This window comes from Rhea americana, unplaced genomic scaffold (assembly GCF_003343005.1).
Source record: "Rhea americana isolate MKP2758 unplaced genomic scaffold, rheAme1 scaffold_28, whole genome shotgun sequence".
NCBI lineage: Eukaryota > Metazoa > Chordata > Aves > Rheiformes > Rheidae > Rhea > Rhea americana.
The window spans coordinates 5,502,596-5,526,145 of NW_028186401.1; the positions used below are offsets into that span (position 1 = coordinate 5,502,596).

General features: G+C 44.9%; 1 protein-coding gene across 2 annotated transcripts in view; it reads right to left on the reverse strand.

Moving 5' to 3' along the window:
* NTRK3 (neurotrophic receptor tyrosine kinase 3) overlaps positions 1–23,550 on the reverse strand; it is a 231,953-nt gene that overhangs the window by 134,437 nt on the left and 73,966 nt on the right. For both annotated transcript variants that reach the window (XM_085308663.1, XM_085308662.1), the window contains exons 6-11: positions 21,703–21,845; positions 20,957–21,098; positions 18,448–18,744; positions 14,329–14,352; positions 12,797–12,867; positions 10,901–11,003 (exon numbers count right to left, since the gene is read on the reverse strand). In XM_085308663.1, the coding sequence (XP_085164789.1) occupies positions 10,901–11,003; positions 12,797–12,867; positions 14,329–14,352; positions 18,448–18,744; positions 20,957–21,098; positions 21,703–21,845 (780 nt within the window). The remainder of the gene's footprint in view (positions 1–10,900; positions 11,004–12,796; positions 12,868–14,328; positions 14,353–18,447; positions 18,745–20,956; positions 21,099–21,702; positions 21,846–23,550) is intronic.

The following is a 23,550-nucleotide window of genomic DNA, read 5'->3' on the forward strand; positions in this document are numbered from 1 at the left end:
ATAAATAGGTAAGTTGTAGTTCTTTCCCCGGGGGCTCGGGGCAGCGGGGGCCGCAGGCAAGCGCGAGCCCCGGCGAGGAGCCCCCCTGCCCGCAGGCCGGGCCCGCACGGCTGGGGAGCCGGGTCCCGCCGTGGGTCTGGGGGAAGAGGGGGCGAAGAGCGGGGCGGGCCGCTTCCCTCCGCCCTTTCGCGGAGGCTTTCGGTCAGCCAAGGTCCACGCGTCCGATTTTTCCGTCGACCTACGCGGTGGCGGCCACGTCTCCGTCCCTCCGGGCAGGGCCGCGGAGCGGCCTGGGGCCGAGCGCCGCGGGGCGGATCGGCCCCGTGGGACGGCGAACCTGAGAGGCGGTGCGCGTCCCTGCGCCGTGAGGAATGCTTCCTAGCCCAAGGACAGCAGCGATTCTACCTGCCTCTTTCCGTGCCGGCTCCACTTAGCGTAATGATTATTAAGTCCTGTCAGCAGATATGAAACCAATGGCTGCAGCTCCACAGGCAAGCGCTCAGAAAGCCGCCGAGACGCCCCTGCTTACAGGTTTTCGTTATCCATCTGGAAAATTGCGGATGTCACAAGAGCTTTTAGAGCATCAAAATGAAATCGTCTTGTCAGCAACAAAAGGGACAGTTTCTTTACCCCGATCCCAGCAGCTGTCGCACTGCCGCAGGCTTGTGTGTGAGCGGCAGACGCTGCGCTGTGTCGAGACACAGATACCGCTCGCACTGGGGGAGCCTTCGCCAGCTCGCGGCCCGCGCCGGATCACCCAGGCCCCGGGATCTCCGTCTGTGCYGCGCCAACTTTACGGCGAAGGAAAAAAAAACAGGGTCAAAGACAACAGCGGCTTTCCCCTCAACCCTGATTCTCGGCCCTTTTTCTGACTTTTGACTGCATCAAAAGTCAAGCCTAGGAAAGGCCTCCAGTTTGCTGAGGAGGATAAATCACACCCTGGGRTAAAGGGAAGCGAGTGGTACAGGGTCCCCGGTGCCACGCTCTGTTTCAGCTGGTTGACATTGAATGAAAAGCAACCCAAAGCACTTTCAATCTAAAAATCCAGGTAGAGCCATCCATTTTCTCTGCCACAATTGTATTTTTTCATCTTCTTTATCGAAGCTGCCACACGACTTTGGCTCAGATGGCATCAAAGGCAGATCAGGCAAAACAGCTTTTCTGAAGGCTGTTCTTCTCAATGGGGCTCTGGACAAAGATGTTTTYTTCTTTTTCCACAGGCAAACCTCTCTCTGGTCGCAAAGTCAAGTCTTTCAGCAAGATCAGGGGGTATCCAGAAAAGCCACAAAACCACCTGCTGACACCAATGCACGCAGAATGCTGGGCTGCAGTGTAACAGTCCTAACATGAAATACCCTCTTCCAGTAAAGGTTATTAAGTCCTACAGCTGCTCAGTTGAGGTGAAGCAAAACAAAACAAAACAAAAACAAGGAAAAATCTGTTCTGCAGCTAGTGTKGCAGCAGAGGATATGGGGAGAGAAGGAGGCCACGACACACGGGATAGCTGTGAACAGTAACTCCGTGTCTTCTCCTGCTGCAAGTCTGAGACGCAGGAGCAAAACTTCTTGCCAAAAAGCCTGAATGTAGAGCAAAGCACTTTAACAACTGGCAACTAGGCTGGGGCAAGATTTCATGGGCACACTGGGCTCCATAACTGGCACATGCTAGGTCCACTTGATGCTTCCCAATGCTTTCTGTGAGCATCAGGACCTCACATGCAGAGCTCAAAGGGAGCTCTCTGGTAAATTTAAGTGGCCACAAGCAGCAAGACCTCCTGGCTCCCTTTCCTGAAACATAAGCCAGGCCCAAGGGGAACAACATCTCATCTTCCTTCATTATCCATGGCTCTGACACCAACTGGAGACCAAAACAGAAATTGGATTATGACCGTCCACCCAAACACGTGATGTTAGAATCTAAAGGTGATTTTTTTCCTACTGTGCCAAAAATATTACCAAAGAACCTTCCTTTGTGTACAAGGCTGGGCATTTTCTGGTCCATTAATTTTTAGTAGCATAGTTGTAGACTGAAACGAGATGTCTGAGTATCACATAGGGTTCTGCACTATTCCCACCTTCATCAATAAAGATGCTAAACACTGGTACTGCTGCATAAGTTTCTTGGGGCTCTCCAGGATGTAGGCAGGCTTATTATTCCATGACAAAAGATGGAAGTTAGACATGAAAAAAGCCTGTTAGATCATCCCATGCCCACTGCCCTCTACAGTTCGCTTCATCAGTGCTTTCTCTACTTGAGGCTTAAACAGCCCAGATGACAGCTCCTATCCTTTTCCTTTGGAGCCTGTTGCACTGTCTTTAAATTTCCAGGAACTTCTTAAAGCACATTCAGACCAAGAACAGAACCAAGCAACATAGTTTTCTTCCTTCTGCATATTTCCCTTCAGAAACCCCGAATGTTTCACTTGCCAATCCTAGCACGTACATTGCATTCACCTTCCCAATTAGTCCTCCATTAACCAAGAGCTAGCCTCTCCTATCCCATAGCTTAAGGAAAGAGTGCTGAATCTCTGAAGCCCTGGCTAAACAAGGCATAAATCAAAAAGGATCCTACAGCAAGTGATGAGGAGGAAGAGAGGATGAACTCATCAAGGGCATCCTCCCAGAGGAACATTTATCAGCATTAAGAGTGACAAAATCTTTTTCAAAGAATAATTGGACAACTGCAGTACAAACAAATTACGATTAAAATATTAATTAAAGCCCTTTGCTTCCTCCTACACTATCTTCCACCTTATTAAAGCCACATCAAAGTTGACACTTAGTTGCCTTGTTGTCGGCCACCTTCAGAGAGGCATTGAAGGCTGCATGGGAAGTAGGGCTTGAAGAGACAATCTTTTCATCAGATCGGTCATATTGGTAGGAGGAAAAAAAAAGAAAAAAAACAGCCCATTTTGCTGCTGACTGTGGTACCTGTTCTGTAGATAAACAGAATTATTCAGAGTCTGTRCTGTCAATCCAGCATCTTTCACTAAAGCAAAATCATTAAGACAGACAGACATCGCAGAACTCCAAGCATTATCACAGGTTCAAACCAGAGAGGAAAGGAGCGGCCAGGTAGGAATAATGCTGCCAGAGATATGAAGTGTTCTGAGGACTAACACCTTCTCTGTGGTCCCTGGCACAGGCTGCTCTGATGATTGAAGTTAAACAGTGTTGAATTTCACAGCTATGGAAACAATGGACGCAAGCAGCTAAATGAAACACTAGCATGCCTCAGTCGCTTCTGAATCACAGTGGACAGAGGAAGTCTTCCTGAGTGCTCCAGCATAAGGGAAAGTGTCTGTGTCTTTTCTAACCCTCTTCCTCTGGAGCTGGATGCAAGTTTGTGTCCACGACGTACCTGAAAGTAGAAGCCTAGCATGGTGCCACATGTGGCAAAGTCACCACCTCCTGCTGGTGCTCATTGACCCAGCAAGCCCTCCAGTCCTGCAGCTCCAACCTGCTGCCACTTGTTCACATTTTGCTGGGTGAAAAGGAGATGCCTTGGGAGCCTGGAACTCAAAAGTCTTTAAAATGGAAAAGAAAATCTGTTGATACCTTTCCACCAGTTCAACTGGAAGTATACATCACACCAAATTACAGATAAGTTGTGTGTCGCTTGTGTGGCTTTTGACATTCTCCCCCTAACATGCAAACTACTCATGAGATTCAGTGATGAGAGAACTGCTAAGGAAAAGCTGCCCTATAAAAATGCAGATGCTGTTGTTGGGCTCCTTTTGTGACTGGTGCACTCCAGGTCAAATATCCAACTGAAATTAGAGGAAATGAATGTACCCGCAAGGCAGGAAGGTGAGGTGGGGAGGTCATGAAAATGGAGAACAGCAAAATGCACTGACTAGCTATTATAATTTCCTTTATAAATAACTTATCAATACTTCTGGGAGTGGGAAAATATTGTATTTCTGGATATAAACACCTCCTGATCTCCTACTGACCCTTTATCCTGCAGGTTGCTTGAGGCATCTCTTCAATCCCCTCCAAGGGTCGTTCCTTGTCTCTTCTGGGCAACACAAAGTGTATCTGGCACGAAGATAGCAAGGCTGATATGAACTGTCTGCACTCGAATCTGGGCTAGGTTCTTTCAGTTTTGTACAGTGGCTAGGCTACAGCAACAGCACTCTGCCACCTTTTGAAGGTCTTCACCATAATAACAAAGCTGGAAGCAAAGGAAATAGGATGTGAGCATTAACAGCTGATGTGAAAGTGGTTCTGCCTTTGCAGAACAGAAGACACAGAAGTCTTGGTCTTGTTCAGCATGCTAGATGGGGAGGTAGTATCTCTTGAAGGTTTATCAAGACGCCCAACTCCACAAAGCTACACTGCAGTTTTCCCTTATTGCACCAGTTAAGGACTGTATGCTTAATGGAGCATGAGGCACCTGCCAGTTCAGAGGTGTTTGCCTTATCAACTTGAAACCACTAAATAAATACTTTAATAGCACAAACTGAACTTCAGCAGAGTATAAACAGGCATTTATAGAACGAAGCCCCAGTGAAACCCCATGCCCTTTCAATCTACTTCCCAGGCAAATAAAACCAAGTAATACTGAGCACAAGAAGTACTTCTAGGAGTTTTTCAAACAAATAGAAAGATACCAACAAGGAAAGGCCTTGACCTCAATGCCAAGCACTCTTTCTGCCTGCTGATTTCAAGGAAATCGAAAGGAGTTCAGTGCCTCAGCACCGTGGGGTGGGAGTCTTGCGTTTTATAGCAGTGGGGTCAAAGAAAGCAACAGCAATCAGCTCTCTACCAGCGGTTTAGGACTGTTCAGTGCACATTGAGTGACTGTGGTTAGTCAGGGTTTTTAATGTACAGCTGTTACTCTCCTGCAGCCATGGCAAGACTAGATGACACTACTTTGCTCTCTTTTTTTTCCTGCTCCGGCTACATGACAGAATCCCAAGAGGATAAAATAAAAGGGCCTCAATCACAGGTTTCTGCTTACAATTAACCCTGAAGATACAGCCTCCCTAAGCTGCAGATTATTTTTTTTCATTCCTATACAACTACAAATAAATAATCAGAGGAAAAAACAACTAGCAAATTATTGTAACCAAACCTGGCCCAGGCAATGTAGATCAGAATTAAGTCTCGTCTGAAAGGTAGGTCATGGTTTTTTGTGTATTTTTCTGCCTTTAAAGCTGCAGTGATAATTGCATGATGGAGGAGGAAAGCAAAAAAGAGAAACAAAAAACAAATCAACACAACCAAAAAGCCAAGCAGCTAAGATATCTTTGCAGGAGCTAGTGCTCTTGAATCAGAACCCTGGAATTGTTCTGCAATCGACTCAGTGGACAGTTACCATCTGTTTATGGAAAAAAAATGTTAATAACCCCCAATCATAATCAAATAGGCAACCACTTTACTTTAAGTACCTATTAACTAATGCTAAATTACAATGGAACAGCTCTGCAAGTACTTCTGACATTCACATGCACATCAGCAGCACCAGCACTCTGGTCATGGCCATTAGAACAAATACCAAATGAATTGATAGTGATGTGGTTCCTAAAACATTACAGAAAGTGTGGGCATATTTACTGTTCTCTTTTTTTCTCTCCCCCACCTCCTTGTTGATTCTGCCTATTCAGAAAGAAAATATGGATACGTATTGGTACAGACATGCAAACAACCACCAGCAGCAGACCCCATGAAAGCTAATTCCCATGTGTTTTGTTTTGTATTCTAGGCTGAGTTTCCCCATGGATTCTCTAATACCCAGAAAGGCTCAAAGCATTTCCATCAGTGGAGCATTACCAGAGTTGTCATCCCCTGCTTTGCCCCCTATTTCCATGATGCCTGTAAAAATGTAGCATCTCTTAAGTCCTCCCCCCTCTCCTCTGACTGGAAGTGGCCAGCAGGTCCAAAAGCTGCTGTAGAAAGAGAGGAAAAAACAGGCAGCCAGCTTTGTACGCACACACACTTGCACACACACACATAGACACAGTGAGATCACACACCTTATTTCTTTACAAAATCAGATTAAAATGCAATGGATTTTCAGAAGCTGTAACTAAGTCTGAACCGTTAGCTGGCACTGTCTCCACTGAGGAAGAAACCTCATTTAGAGAATATAAGTAGTTTTTAATCTCAGAGCCCAAAAAACAGTTCATCTCAGCAAAATGACAGGTACTCTTGTCTCTGGATTTTCTCTAGCATCTTTCTCTCCATATCTTTGTAAACTCTTTTTTTTTTTTTTTTTTTTAAGTTGTGCAGCACCAGGAATACATCACTCAAATATGCATGAGCATGACTTCTTTATCCCAAGGCACTTGCAAACATAAAAAAAAAAACAGACAAAAGGAGCATATATATTACTCCATCAAGCTAAGCATTTATATAGCCTCCATCACTGTGCCATCCAAACACTTTGTTAGTCCCAGGATTTGTGTGTTGTTATTATTGTTTTATGTAATTTCATTTTTGTTAGTCCTACGACTTCTGCGTGACTTTTCATTATATTATGAAATTTAATTTCCCGTCATCTGCTGGGATTATATTTGGGATGGGAAGACTTGGGTTTACAAGATTTCCTGGTTACAAGCCTGACCCCAGAAGGTGAGGTGTAAAACATTCCATCCCCAGAGGGTGGCCAGGAGACTTTGGACACAGAGCCCTGAGTCCAAGTAGGCGACAACTGAGAAGAGGATGCAGGAGTTCTTGCTCCCAGGCTGTCCATTCAAACTCTAAAATTCACTCCCCTTGGAGTAAATCGAAGGGCCCCAGCTCCCAAATCCTTGCTCCGCTAGATCTTGTTCCTCTTTCTACACTAATAAAGGTTTTAAAAGCATCTCAGTTCCTCCTCTGGATAACCTCTAGTCAACAATTAAAGTGCATATCTGTGACCTCAATGTTTCTTGGTTTTTGTATTCACTTTCCTCTACTGCCTCTGTATTCTCCATGTAACGCTACATTTCACAGAGCCGCTTCGTTTGCTATTGTCCTTCTACCTCCACCACTCCAGGTCTGGTGATCCCACAGCCCCAACAGCTGCCGATAGCTGCTTCAGCCACCTCCATATCGCCCAGCCGCATGAGCCAAAGTCAAAAGAGAGCCAGAAAGGGGACCTGACATCTGTGATCCCATGTTAATGAATGCCCTCTCTGGAGGAAGCAAGGAAAGGCAATGAGGATGGCACACAGCCAGCCTCCACAAGCTTAGCCGAATGACGCCAGTGAGCCGGGAACACAGTACGTTAGAGCCCACTTAACAAGGAGCTTTTGTTGATGGCCTCTGCTGCAGCCTGTCTATTGTGCACTTGGCAGGGCAGGCATTTCACAGCTTTGCTGTTGGCTGTATCAGTAGCCGGGTCGTAACCAGGCTGGCAGCTGTGCCAGGGCTCCTGTGTGAGTGTCCGAGGGTGCTACCAGTCAGAGGGGAACACATGGGGACACCCCATTCTTTTGTAGACCGCCACCCAGCACATGTGCCTCCAAATGCCCCGAGACGCAGTGACCACTTTTTCAGCAAAGGCAGATGGGATATTGCCCACTTTGCAGCCAGTTACGTCACTTCTACAGACTGGCAGGCAATCCAGACTTCCTCAGGTGCACTTTCCAGACCAACCTAATCTCCAGCCTTGTCAGTCCAAGCACAGTCCTCTTTCTCTAGCAGAAAAGCTTTCTGCTTAACTGCTAGGAGATGCAAGAGAAGAGAAACATGCTCATAGAGACTCATGAGGTACTTTGGGTAACACATCTAACATGAGCACACAATGTTCTGTGGCTGTGACAAAAACAACAGGAAAAAACCTGCTTCCACAGTCCTGCCAAACTGAGATTTCAACAACAAGTAGCAATACATCAGCTGGCTATGAACAGTTCCTGATTCAGAGAATGAGGCACTTTCCTCAAAAGACTCAGGGTTTAGATTTTTTTCTTAGTAAATGATAACATGTTGAGTGCCATACAGGATGGCTCCTTCCCAAGAATTAAATGATAACGGGTGATCCAGAGGAAAGTGCAAGCTCAAAAGAGATGTAGAGGTGGTTGCCATAYGTGTTGCATCCAGTATATCAGGATAGAACACAGCAGGACCTCTATGTGAGCCTTAGGAGAAGAGATCAAGATCACTAAGTGATTTGATGATTTGGACAAGGTCATCATCCTATGAGCAGGGAGAAGAAAAGGAACAGCAGGCCATTAGCAGAGTGAAACAGGAGACACTAGGGGAAGAGCCATCCAACATGCACAGGACAAACAAAAGCTTGAAAGTATAATTGCCAAGCTGGGACCACCTGCAACAGCTCAGATGAGACCCTGAAGGAAATTAAGGAGAGAGCTGGGCTCTGAGGTCATGGACCTGCAGAGAAGCAAAGGAAGAGAGGACTGTGATATTGTCCGAGGAGGCCAAAAGTAAATAAGCTATAGCTACCAGGGCAGGTCATGGCCAGGGTACCACTACGCATCTTGGCCACTGCATGAGAATGGAAGTGTTGCATTCATGTCATAGATGCATAAGTGGCAAGGTTTAGTAGCAAGCCTGACACAGGAAGGGAGATATAAGTCAAAGAGGTAAAGCCTTGTACTGTGGCAGTTGACACTGGCACTATAGCAGAGGAAAAAAGCAGAAGCAGAACAGACACAGGGGAAAGCAGGATGCTCAGAGCTGCTTCTCTGTGCGTGTGATAGACAGTTAAGGCTGTGCAGAGCAGGAGAGTCTGCAGGGAACAGAGCTCAGGTAGCATGAGTAGCAAAAGCACGGAGGGGAAGACCTGCCAGACACTGTGCAGGTMGCTGGGCCGGTGGGAACACAGGATGCTACAGTGTAATTTTTGTACTAAGGCCAATCAGCCTAGGAAGCTGGCTGGGCAGTGCCAAGACTTCTATTGCAGATCTCAAGAAAGCAAGGGGAGCCGTTGTCTCTGGTGCAGGTATGTCAGCAGGAGCACATCTGCACTGACCACCCTCATGCCCTGGCRAAACCTCATCCATTTCCCAACTGATGCCATGCAATTTCTGAGGCCACAGTAATGCAGCAGCAATCATTTCTGACAGGCCACCCACACTGGCGCCTATGACTTGTGCTTGGTTAAAGCTAGAGATACTTTCCTTGATTTTGAAGATATATTTAATCTCTGCCAACTGTCTCTCTAAGCAATATTAGATAAAACTTCTAGAAACTTTGCAGAGCTATTGTTCAATGTCAGAGCTGGAAGAAATACAGCGTAGTGAAGAGGAAGAAGGCTTTTCTAGTTAAATATTTTTGCCTCTCAAGCACAGCACACACAAGGACACATCACTGCACACCTCTAGTTTCCAGGAACTCAGAATATCCATTAACATGCTTATCTGAACCCCTCTAAACATGTGTGTACATCTGTTCACCAAAACTGGTTACTCACATAATGGTTATTTCTCTTTGATTCTCCCATTAGGATCAAAAAAAGTTATTCTTCTTTTTCATATCTCCAAGTCCCATCAGTGGCAAATACCCAAGCACTTTACAAGTGTTCTCTGACAAATCCCACCAGAAGGCATGTAACATCATCCCAATTTTACAGATGGGGAAATTAAAGCAGAGACAGAGGTTAAGACAGCTAATTGCCTCCGGACACAAAGTGAGTCAGTAGAAGAGCTGGGAATTGATCCCAGGAATCATGTCTTCCATTCCTCTGCTCCACCCACCAGTTAGTACACCCTTCCAGATGGTTCCTATCATTGGACATAYGGACTAAATATTGCTAAGTTGGTGTAGAATATTTGCTATTTAATTTAAAGTCATGTCTTCCATCTCCATAGGATGAGTAGGGGAAACGCCAGCCAGAATCCCATCTGGACCCACTCAGGAAATGTCTCTAAAGCAAACAAAGATCTAGGCAAGCAAAAGAAATTTTCCCAAACTTATCAATCTGCCCTACAGTGCAGACCCCAGCAAGGCTAGGAAATAGGCTGCACTCATGAGCCTTTGAAAAAATGTTTAACCAGAATCTGTCTTCATAATGGTGTAGGCATAAACCACCAAGTAGGCTGGTAACTACATTGTCCTGTGAAGTCTCTTCCTCCGACCTTCACTGGGCACCACAAATGCTCCCAAACTGGAGATACCAGCAAAGGCACAAAAAGCAGATGACACAAACCGATTCACTTTTTCTGGGCATTAGCTCCAGCAAAAAAAAAAAAAAAAACAGCAGTGGCACTGGGAGGCCAAAGAGACAAGCTCCACATGGCAAATATCAAATGCTTTCTCCCTTTGCTGTCACTTCCAAGAACACCTAAACCAGCTCCTAGGTGGATGGTTGTGAAGCAGAGAAGGAAACTTTCCAACAGCGATGAGGCAGGAAGAGACCTTCCACACTAAGATCTGCCAGCTCTCCTAGCATGGACCTTACAAATGCAAAGTAGCATCTCATCCTCATTTACAGGCAGACAAAGATGTGGTGTGCCTGCCTTTCCAACAGAAACCAAAGCAATTTCACATYCTTCTGTTCCTCCTTCATACACTGCCTTCTGCACCGAGTGCAACATAAAGGGAAAATCATCTATTATCAGGCTCACAAGAAAAAACTTGTCCAAGCATGTACTCTTCTGAGTGCAGACACCTTGATGCATAGGCCAGAGGAAGCAGACTCAAAGCTCTTCTGAGGGGAAACTGTGGGTGCAATTTTATGCATTAATAAGGAAATGCACTGTTCATCATTAACACACATGCATGCTTCTCCCCACCTTAACCTTAACACCTGCAGATCAGAAACACTAACCCTCTTATCTCTGTTGCTCTCTAAACAATAAAGAGAAGAAGGTTGGACAACCATCTCTASAGAAGGTTTTGCACTAACACTGACAACACAGGAATAAAACCGCAACACCTTTCCATGTGGGCTATACGAGCTGGGCAATCCAGGAAAGTGCCTCCTGCTAGAAGGAAGCAACTGCACATACCTTTCATCCCAAACTTGGACCGCCGGCCATACTTGTTGATCATAATAAAGAGGACCACCAAGAGGACACAAGCAAAGGCTGCCAGTCCAACTGCTATGGAAACCTGAAAGGAATGAAACAGAGTAAAGGCAGAAGAATTTAGAAGTCTAGATTGGAAATACAGGCACCTCCTTGCTCTGTTACCCTTCCTGTAGACTCATACCACCTGCTGTGGCCACGTGGGTACCAGCAGTGGAGAAAAACGCAAGTGAAAGCAAAGAGCTCTGGAACAACTCAGAAGCTTCATGGGCTGTTTCCACTACTGCCAGGTTGGAGCACTCTCTATCAACAGTGCTGTTCAGGCAGTAATTCTCCCCAGCCTCACACTACACACATCYGTAGGGAGAGAGGACCTCTGCTCCTCTGTCTTCCTAAAAGCCTGGTCTTTCCCTCACCACATGAGGTCCTGATCCACCTCTTGTGACACCACCACCACGCTGTGATGTCACAGCRGCAAGGCCATACTAACCTGATATGGAACAAGCAGGAGCAGCAGAGATTTTTTTCTATTAAAAGCACTCCTGTCTCCATCCAAACAACCCTCAGGAGAAAGAACGAGGGAAAGTAACACAACAAAAAGAAAACAGAAGAAATGAAGTAGAACTGCTTTTTTTCTCCAAAATATTTGTTTTTTCTGGAGCCTCCAACAGCTCCCAAATTATTGCAACTTTTAGAAGTAAATATTTATACAACAGCATCCACAGTCCTCCACTGGAACTGTGGCCCCACTGTGTCAAGTGTATGAGCATAGAAAAGAAACCCTCGCTGCTCTAGAGGGTTTTCAGTCCAAAGCTTATTTTAATATTTTTGGATATTTATTCCTTCAAGCCTTTACTCAATATACTTTTGCTGCACTTATGTAAACAACAATTTTTTTGACATTTTGCCAATGCTACTTCTGTACGGGATCTTGTGTTTCATTTAGACCTGGCTTCCTTTTCACAAAACTGTGTTTTGTTATTATTGAAAACACATCATTTAACCAAAAAATAAAGTTATTTCATTTTGCAAGATTTCCCTATTTTCATACCTAATCTATAATATTATTTAACTTTTTATTTTACTATATCCTATTTTCATCTCCCAGCTTATTTTCTGTATCATATATTTAATAAACAGTGCATATTATTACCATAGTCCCAATTTTCAAGGCTTTCATTTCAACCATAAGATAATTTAAGCTGGATGCAAATTAAAACTAAGGTRGAATGAGTTTTGTTTATTCTGTTAGCATTTGGCGGGTTTCAAGATCCTAAAACTTTCACAAAATCAGAACAATTGTATAACATGCTAACTTTTCTTCAGTAGTTGTACACCCAATATATATATATATTTTTCTACCTGGAATCTGCAAATGGAAGAAATGTTGAGATCTGGTAAGCTCTGGGCTTTCTTTCCTTTTTCATTTGCAGCATGCCCTGCAGAGCAGGCAAGGGGGCAAACCGGCATTGACAATACAAATTAAGCTAGATCTGGGGCCCTCACAGGGCTATCCTTAACTGYTTCATAATTCCATGAAACATGCAATTGACTGTTTGTTCTCCGGGTGCTACATTTTATTAGAAGGAGAATTTCTGAACACTGCCAGCAGCGACTTCACAGGATGCCTTGTTTCAAAGGCCTCCCTAGTCCTGCACTGCAAACCCAAGAGGCTCACATGATTCGTGTCAGCATTTTGCTTGCCTGGTGCAAGCCGCAAAATCCTTCTGATTGTTGGCTGTCTTGTATCACAAAGGAAGAGCTTTTGCYTGCAAACATCTACTGAGATGTTTTGATAGCAGCAGCAATGTAAATACTGTGTCACATTAACAGGAAACACACACAGAATAGTTACATAAAGAAGAGGACAAAACTCACCCCAAAAGTGTCCTCCTCTGGTTTGTGGGTGACAGTGATCGGTGGAGTGGGACTCACTTCATAATCACCAACTGAAACCAGAACACCAAAGACAGAACATTCAATGTGCATCCCGTAGGACTCTCAAGGCACCAGCATGTCCCCAGGGGCAGTTCCCTACCTAACAAGATCCCATTYACCCCCAAAAAAGTTGTAGCTTTTTGTTTCAGGAGGCAATATAGCCAATTAGCAGAGAGAGTTCTTTGGCTCCTGTTACTACAACACTGCATAGGACAGCAGAGGAAACACAGATCAGGACACTGCTAATGCCACTCCAACCTTATAAATGAGAAACACTAGGGTGTCTACTGCCCCAGGGYAGGTAGCCTTCACCCCGAGCCATCTCCTAGAGCTTTCAAAAATCTGCAAGGCTAAACAGTGCTAWAAATGACTGACTCTAGCAGAACTTGATCCAAGGAAACAGCTATTTGGATGTTTTGGGGAAAATAAATAATATACATATAAGAGTAAAATCTGGTGAGGAAACACTATGGTTGAGCCCCACTTCTCTCCTCCTCTCTACAGTATATTTTGCACATCACAAAATCGTAGAATGGTTGAGGTTGAAAGGGACCTCTGGAGACCATCTAGTCCATCTAGCTGAGGAGGTACTCTTGTCTCTTTATCCAGGTCATTGATAAACAAGTTGAACAAGACTGGACTGACCCCTAGGGGACGCTACTAGCTACAGGCTTCCAGTYAGACTCTGTGCTGACGATCACAGCCCTCTGAGCTCTGCCTTTCAGCCAGTTCTCAATCCACCTCACTGTCCACTCGTCCAACCCACACTTCCCGAGCTTACCTAGGAGGATGTTATGGGAGACAGTGTCAAAAGCCTTGGTGAAGTCAAAGTACACAACACCCACTGCTCTTCCCTCATCTACTCAGCCAGTCATGCTGTCATAGAAGGCTATCAGACTGGTTGAGCATGATTTCCCCTTGGTGCATCCATGYTACTACTCCTACTACATGTGTCATGCCACACAACTGTTTGAGGGATTGGCCAGCAGGAATCCGGTTAAGACACCTTTCTACCACATCACCATCAGCTAGTAGAACTTTGTGCTACTTATGCCTGGCCATGCCATCTAAGTCSCCAAAGACCTCTTTTCATTTCTACTACAGTAGACAATACACATCTCCTTGGATCTTACTGATCAGCCACACAGCCAGCTATGAGCAAAGACCAGTCAGGCAAGCCAGTCACATTCCTACTATGAAAACGTGTGTGCTAACATGACAATGCCTGCTTCCCCTTCTCCTGGGAGGGACCCTTCCTCAGGACCTCATACAAGCAAAACAAGCATCTTCCAAGCTCTAGAGATTGTACTGCTGATCAACAATCCGCCCTAGTATATTGCTCATAAATAGGAAAGCCGGAGCTTTGCAGCAACTTCGGCTAACCTGCACTGGGACTTCCTGACTTTCCCTCCAGGAGCGCACGAATCACAGAGGAAAACAAAACAGAATGCAAAATGCAAAGAGGCACTTACTTGAGACAAAGTTATCTGTACTCTCTGCAGAAAGGACAAAGAGAGAAACAAAACAGTTAGCAGCACGATAAAGGGAGAGTGGTCTCATTCACCACCCCTCCCAGCCACACTCTGCCATCCCATGAGCCCTGGAGAGAACCCAAAACACCTCATAATTTGTCCTGCTTGACAATTGTAACTGGAAATCTCTCCATGATGTGCCAGTGGGATGTGCTGGAGGTCAGGATCAACCGGACATTTGCTGCTGTATAGGGCCTTGGCCTAAAATAGGAGGGGAAGGATGTTGCTGCAAGGCCAAAATGRAGAACAATTAATACCACATACTGAAATTTTCAGTGGCTGTTAAACAATTCCGCTTTCATTAGCGCTGATACCAAGAAGGCAGAGTGGTCCCCAGGATGCCAGTCTTGTGCCTGCTCTGTGCTCTTGGCAGGCTAGTGCGAGGCTCTCTTGGCTCACCCTTTCCTCTCCCCAAGAGCCCTGCTGCCTTGCACACTTGCCCTGCTCTTGTAGCAGGGAAGGGAGAGGAGCTGGATGTGAGCAATTTTTCGCCCAGCKGGGAGCCTTCCTTTGGCTCTTCCAGTAAAGTATGCTAGACACCTGGGGCCAGTGAGGGAGAGGGTTGGTGGGGCAGCAAGGATAAATGTACAGGGGAAAGAAGCAAATTTTGCCTTGCACAACACTTCATTTCAGCATAAAGTCTTACAGAGACAAGCACCAGCTCCCAGGGAGGACAGATCAGCTTGGGACGGGAGTTAAGAGGAGATGCTTCGTAGCCCCCCCCCAAACTCCCATCAAGTCACTATCATGAAGGCTAATAGCATCTGTACTAGGTGTGGAGCTGCTGGATGCCCCACTGCCAGTCACTCACATTGGCAGCCCGACTCCTTCAGTCTATTCAGTAAAGCTCCTTCAGCTCCAGAGACAGCCAAGGTCCCAGATGAGGAGGTCTAAAGCTCTCAGTTACATTCTGTTTACATAGCATGAGAACAATGTCAGCTTTCAATTTACTCGCCCATGTAAGAAATTGAGCCTGATATTAACAGGCGTTTACACAGCTTTGCTGGCAGAGAGCTGCTGAAAGGATGTTGAAATGTTCATGTTAAAGTACGGCTGAGGTTTGGAAGGGAATCATAGAACAACCCCGGGGTGACAAACATGGCTTTCCAAATGAGGGGAAAAAACCTGAAAAAATATTTTTGTTTCAAGTAGAGCAGAAGCAAGTTTTCTTGGCTTTTGCTAGCAAGAGAAAACGATTAAGGAAGAAATATTTCATTTAGAGAGTTTTATATATATATTTTTTTTAAATCTATTAAAATGGACAGTCTAGTCATAAAATATTTGTTTCTTCTACATTTTGTCCTTTTCATTTTTCTTTGTTGAACTAAGCAAATTCAATAGAAATACACAAAAAGTTTTTCCCCACTAAAACTCATTGTTTTTTTTTTTTTTTTTTGAAGCATAAAACATAACCAAGAAATTTTGGCCAGCTTGAGTTCTGTGGAAAGTTCCCAAAGAACTGAAAATTCATCAAGAGGGAGATAGGTAAGTTAACCTTTGTAGATTAAATAAGGACATGGTAGCCCATGGTATAGATGCCAATGACAACATGCAATGAGATTTTGAGTGGAAGCTGAAGCAAGTCTCTCCTTGGAGACATGTGTCAGAGGGGCGACAGCTCCAAGGGCTGTAGCATTGTGGAGAGGCATGATATGGCACGTCAGCTCCCATTTAACTGCTACTTGCGCCTTTCACCTCTAACTTGGGAAGTGCCACGTGGCACAGTACCAACARTAGTGACAACTTCTGGATCTAGACAATGTGCCCAAGGTTCTTTTTCCATGCTGACATGAAGCYTTCCAGAAACTATGATTTCATTAATTAATACTAATAATCTCTTCCTGAATAGTTACAGCAAGATTCTTGCGTGTGTGAGTATCTATAGGCAATAAACTTCTTCAATGAACCACACTGGGGAATCTTCAGCCTACCATTTTCTGGAAGAATCTACCTTCAAATAGTAAATTATAAACATCAGCTGTATTAAGTGTTAATGTCACCTTCAGCAGTGAATGGAGCAATGAACTTCAAAGAAAGTAAATTACATCCTGGATTACACTGAGAGGGTCTGCCTGAATGAGGAACAGCTTGGGACTTTGGATCAGAGGGAATAAAAGAAATGGATCATTTCCTGCAAGAAGATGGTTCAGGGTCTGTAAGTACTCTACACACATAACACATACAAGGCATGGGTGAAGATGTTTTCACAAGGGCAACATTTTATGTATACTTCACATAAAAGCATTCTCCCAGAGCCTTCAGCACAAGAGGCTCTCCAGATATTAACGTGCCTTMCCACATCACAGTGTTTCCACAATCAACTCTCCAGAACAACAGATCTGCCTCCTTTTCTGGAGGTCCAGCACCTACTTAGAGTCGTCCTCGTTTCACAAGCAGAGATATTGAGTCACATAAGCGGGACCTGACAAAGCTGAGACTGTAAACCTGTGTCTCTCTATGCCCACCTACATTTCATAAGCTGCTCTTCACCCCCAGCAGCAAGAATCATAAATAGGTCAACTAGCCAACGAGGGCATCATCCTTGAAGCTTGAATACAAATTTTTCACACTCATCTATAACAGTTCATTTGTTCGATTGTCAGATCTTCAAGGCAGAGATTTAGGTTTACGTTTACGATATCTGACCTGCGGGAAAAACTCTGTGTACATATACAGTGTGATATAAATAATAAATGAGACTACCATTGGTATTTTTCTATATTTAGAAAATGCCCTATTTTGCTGGATTTTCTTGGGCTGCAGAGGCCAATTTAGAGCTGCCACTTTCTCATGGTGGTTCCTGAAGGCAGTAGCAAGCACAGTTCATAACTCTGTGGTGGCTAGCATGGAATTGCAATGCAGAGAGCAGATCAAGACCCTCCACACTCCTACAGAGCCAGCAGATCATTACAGAAATCTCTGCTGAACTCCCCAGAGCTAGATCTCCGTGTCCTCAAATTTTTTTTTGCAGTTAAGCCCTACTGATTCAATGGGGAATTCCAAACCATTGGCTAAGAAAATCTGGCAAACAGCAGATGCAGAGCAACTTATTGAGCCATTAAGATTTTTTTTTTTGTAGGAACTGTCATCCTGAAGTTACATGTACCATATTTAAAAAGAAAACAAACCTGACACTACTGCACCCAGCTATAATCATTTCACAAAGGAGAATACAAAGAAAAGAGTTACACCACTTTAAGAGGCTTGCTTTCTTTAGTGTATAATTAGCAATCAGATAGAAGAATTTTACCATCAAAAAAGTGAGCATCCTCTTTGGGAGTCCTCTGGAGAGATCTGAAATAATCAACCTATTCTACATTTTTCTCTCTCTGAAGTCTCTAAAGGTCTCTAAAGGTATTTTTAAATAATTAAAAAACTATTGCAGAATCTATTACAAAACAAACAAACAAAAAATAAACCAGTTGGTCTCTTCCTTCTCGATGAAATTTGGCCTGACTTCTGCCAAAGCTCGAGATTAAATTCTTCCTCTTCATCTGAAGAAAGTAGGATTTCCTGCTGTGAAAGTGCTCTGGGAGCTCACTTCCTACACTAATCCGTGCTACATGGCTGATCAAAACCAAGGCTCCAAACACAACATTACACTGACAGGTTTCAAAAAAACCATGAACACAGGCTCACAATCTTGCGCAGCTGCTGAAAACTCCACAATACTGAAGTTACTCTTATTGCCTCATCTAGTGTTGTATGTACACCAGTTCTGGCATCCCAGACAGATGCCAATTTAGATAAAACTACACATTGTCTCATGCTTGCACCTCAAAGACTTCAATGGATCTCATTCTCCTTATATCACCTTTCTGAATTTTTGTGCAGTGTTGATCACTGAGTCAAAGAGTTGATATGATACCACTTTGATAGTAGACTCATACTTGTCAGAAAAAATAAAACCTCTAATGGTCCTCTCTTCCAAATTTCAGCTCAGAGAAAGACCAGCTTGGTTTAGGTTGCTCAAGGCCTTGAATAGATACAARGATCACTGGTGGGCACATATTAACATCTTTGGATTGCAACTGTAATGATATAAATGGAATATCCTACCTGGAAAGGGCTTTTCAAGGAAGTGTCCTTTAATGGTTTGGTTGGCTGAGCCCAGCTGGTTGGTGGCCACAATTGTATAGTTGCCGTTGTTGTAGTGAGTGGGTTTGTTGAAGAGCAGGCAGCCCTCTGACACTTCTCCTTGTTGGTAGAACTCCATGTGGATGATCTCTGTCTCCCGGAGGACCTGGCCATTGTGCAGCCAGTGAAGGGTGGGAGCTGGGTTTCCATGCACTGCAAATGCAATGCAGTGCTCCAGGTGCAGCACTGGCTCCTCCAAGGTTAGGATGCGAGGGGGATCTAGCAAAGAGAAAAAAGGCAGTCACAGCACTCCACTACCCACATCATCTCTCTGTGCACCATGGAAATTAAGACCATTGAGATGATAACTTCCATAATCCCTTGCTCCTTCTACCTTTCCTGCGGATGGCTGCAAAGGAGGAGTGCTGAGCCACAAGAACTGCTCCAGCTCCACAGAAGGATGATCTGAACCATAGCCAGCTCTCTCGGGCTTGTGAACAAGTGTTGGGTTAACCACAGTGCCGGTCCCCCTGCTAACTCAGAAACAATTAAACTTGGAGTTGCCCAGGCCATGCTGCTATTGCTGTGGTCCTTCCCCCAAGGGATCACACTAAGGCAGCACGTTCACAATATTAAKAACCCTGCAACGTAGCATGTTACACATGTGCCAGGTGCCTACAGGGGCTCTCCAGCCGTTGGTACTCAGCCATTCAAGCAAATATCCTTCAGTGGCTCTGTGTCCTTGGGGGTTTTGACTGCCTGCATATCCTAACCCTTGAACATCCTCTAGGGGCATATTAATCAGAGGGAGAAGAGTGTAAGAGCAGAAAGAGAAGCTGAGACTCCACCTGCAATTTAAAGCACGTGCATTGTCTCCCTCCTGAGATATCAAAAAATTCAAAAGTTGCTCTGCCATCATTTCTGAAACCTCAATTACAACATCTAGGTGTAAAGTCCCAAACTCTGAGGCTGGCAAGATGTGAACTAGAAGAACAGTTTTGTGGAGCAAAAGACACAAAAGGATTTACATCTTCCTCAAAACACTACTTTTCCCGACAGCATCAAACTGCAAAGACCATCTATTGGGTATCCAAAGAAACAACAAAGATGTACCAACTTTGACCCGTTTTTTGGAAACAAACAAAACAAAACAACCCCTCTCCCCTTCCTCCTAAAAAAAAAAAAAAAAAAAAAAAGTGAATTTTTCAGACAATGGAGGTGTTAGGAAAGAACAAGGTGCAGAGCTACTGGGGGCTGAGCAAGGTTTTCTCACCAACGCTCGGGTAGGTTGACCACAAAGCTGCATCTCAGTCATTTAGTTTCACTTGTAAACCTAGATCTGAATGTGGCTTATTCACATCTTTCTGGCAAGGAAAATACCAAAACAGGCATCCACCTACACACAAAAACCCAGATCTTTTCAGCGTGAAATTGCAGCCTGAGTGATGGGTCTGGGCAGTGAGAGCAGGGGCAGCAGAAACTGTCAGCAGCTTAGAGGATTACATGGGTGAAAATAGGCATTGGCATGATACTATTTAAAGTGTGAAGGAAGATATGCTCAAGTGCAGTGCACAAACACACACCTGCTAACTGATCATGCCTGAGCTGATGTGAACTTCAAATACCTGCATTCTTCAATGCATCATTTTTACTTTTTGGGAGGAGGGTGAAAGAAATAAAGCATTTCCTCTCTTCTTTCTAGCATTCTGTGACTGCCTTATCTTTACAGGACCCCATAGTTCCTGCACTGCACTAGAYATGTAACACATACGGGTTCACCCAGACTAGCTAGAATGACTCAAGGGTCTCCATGGTTAGGTGATGGGATAGATTTCCAAACCACAGACATAGAACAAATGTTACAGACATAGCAACATATAGTAAATCTTAGCTGCTTGAGAGAGCAAAGCTGTGTAAACTTCCCCTTAAGGTCAGGTTTGCGTGAAGTTATATTAGAAAGCAGAGCAAAAGTTTAGCTACTTGCAGCTAAAAGTGAACAGTTGAATTCGATGTGTGTGTGTGTGTGTGTGTGTTTACACGATGTTTACTGTTTAACTTTATAGGAACAGATCTGGAAGGAAGTAATAACAATCTCTGAAATCAGAGGCAAAATTTACACTGGCTTTTGTAAAGGTGACATTTAACCTCTCAAATACCATCAGAGTGAGCCACTTCATGTTTGTAAACAGTTTAGCCCCTCCGTGGCTTTTCCTCATTCATGGATCTTCCATGAGCTGGGTGGAGGTGTGGGACTAATGCTTCTTGCCTGGTGTATCTTTGCTATAACAGAAGTATCTGGAAAGCAAAAATAATGGCTCCAAAAAGACAGCTGTGCTAGGATCAGCCTCCTTCTGGCTGTGGTCAGCTCCTAATTTTCATCCAAAAAAGCYGTACATCACAGCTAGCAACTGGTATGTGCATTCACATGGTTCCTTGAGTAGTCCTCCCCTCCAGCCTCTAACATGGTCAAGGTCTCCCCACCACTACTTACAGTAGACAGTGAGCAGCACACTGGCATTGCTCATGCCCACCACGTTCTCGGCAATGCAGGTGAGCAGGAACCCATTGTCCTCACTGGTGACGTTCACCAAGGTCAGATTGATGGCATGAACATTGGTCCAGTTGAGGTTGGTCTAAAAATCCCAGAGAAACATACAGGCAGAAATCAGTCTCCTGCCCCCRGAAGCTAAAGATTTCAACTTCCACATAAAATGCAGAGTCTCTAGCATCCAGGGAAAATTAGGATTTGGATGAGGGAGGTGTTTCCTCACTTAAATAAGCACACCATATCCTGTAAGAGTAACTACTGGGAGGGGGAGGAGAGTCACAGTATTGAAGCAATAATAAACATTGTTTGTGTTTAGAAAAGYTTGCTTAGTAGCATGTTTCAGCTGCAGCTATTGCAAGCACTTCTACAATCAGGTAGTCTCATTAGAGGAGTTACGAGTTAAGATTTAGTTGAGGAACACTGAGCTATCACATCTTCAATTTTCTGCTATAGAAAGGGAAAGTTTTTCTACCTGCAGTACCCCTCAGGTAGCCCTCAGGTTCTCATCATGGCTAGGGGATGGCCTTTATTACCCRTCAGATACAATGACTTACTTGCTTTTCTTCCACAGCACTCTTCAGCATCTACCCAACCCCACTGTCCTGCACACAATGACTTGGCAAACTTGCAGTGGCTGCAACACATTCCTGTGTCAGGCACAGGCAGCTCAGCAGCTCCTTGGTCCCTACCTGGTGAGTATTGATGGAGTGAAGATCCGCRACAGTCCAGTCCACGTCAGGCAGTGGTGAGCCTGAGCCGTTGCAGGTGATCACAGCATTCTCCCCTTCCCKTACTGTCAGGTTCACGTGGCTCACACTGATCTCGGGGAGGTCTGAGAGAGGCAAACACCAAGACACTTAGGTACGGAGCAGCATTTGTTGCAGCCAGCCACAGGGTTCACATGTACGGACATGGATCCTGCTGAGCTGTTTCTCAAATAGGCCTCAGGTCATGACAGAGCTGCCTCCAGCATCCAGGGGGTAAGGAGCAGCATGCAAAGGTAAAGAATTGCCCCATCAAGGAAGGGAGGGGTATGGAGACTGAATGGAAGGCATGCACACAGACGACATGCTAGCTGAATCACACTGGAATCAAAAAGGCTATTCCCYCTCACACAAACACCCTCCCCTTCTCTTCTAATCTCTCTGAAGTTGCTCTTGAGGGCAGTCACCTGGGAAGGGTAAAGTTTCATGTGCTGGGAGAAGATCCAAAGCCTTCACCACCTCTGAGGACACAGCACAGAGCACTGAGTACTTTGAATGAGCAGAGTATCCCTCTAATTTATAACAATCAAGACAAGATGACCAAGAACATGTCCTTATATTAACTGCAGCTCTCCTAATAAAAGGTGCCCTTGCTCTTCCTCTGAAGTGGCAAAGATTCAMTGATTTATAGCAGCTCTGATTTACACCTCTTCCATACTTGTTGCCACAGGCGCCAAATATGCTCGCAACGTGCCACAGACAGTGCTAGTCACAAGAAGGGCATACAGCCCTTTTTGCCTCAAGGAGGCTTCTTAGGCTCACTGCAGAGACAACCTGGGTAGGGGAAAGGGGGGGAATTGGCTGGTGGTCCCCTCCCATAGGGGATACGTCCCACTGATGTGGAGCCATTGATGGGAATACCCAGCCTTTCATTGCCATCGGGGCATGATAGCAGGAGGGAAGCAATGCTGCGTAACGGGGCAGGAATGGGATCCCAAGGAATGGCACCGGTCTGGAGAGCAGCAAGGTCACACTGTAGCCACTTTCTCTGAAGTCTTTGATCTGACATTCAAAAATGAGTTCAAAGGAGCGAGCTGCTTTCTTGTTTTTGCTTCTGTCCCCAAGAGGATCTCGGTGATTCGGGGGGATGCCGAAAGGCAGCAAGGAGACTGTGAGTCAGGTGCCTGGTGCGCTGGCCAGGCCACAAGAGGAACTCTGCTGGTCCAAGGTCCTGGTCTGCAGGTMCAAGGGATCAGCACAGCAGCAGACAAGAGGGAACACATCAAGTTCTGATGGTCTCCCCCAGTCCAGCTGGCATCAAACCTGGCCATAGCGAGGCATGCCAGCTCTCAGGACTAGAAAGCAGAGACAAATGGAGCCTTGTTAGAATGACCCTTGAGTCATTTTAGTGCTCAAACAGAAAAGCTCTCCCCTGGAGGAAAGCATATCTGCAGAGCTCCTTTCTCTGCTAGGGGACTACAGAATCAGGGGAGATGCTCACCCTACACACCAGAACATTTGCGTTCACAAATGAGCACCCTGCTATCCACTCAAGTCTAATAATACCATAGATGAAGTCACCTCTCCCCCCTTCCCTGATCCCTAAGGATTTTTTTTTTTAATCTTTGAAGATTATTCTTCCCATTTGTGGAGGAAATTACAGCGGTCTCTCAAATCTTTTTAGCTCATCCAAATGCAGGCACACTTTGGCTAATTTCCAGAGCTTAATAAAGGGACATTGTGAACTTGAAAAAAATCATACAAATACAATTGTGCATGCTGTTTGTCTACTACTGCTACAAGAAACAAAACAAAATTCCTAGAACTGAGGGA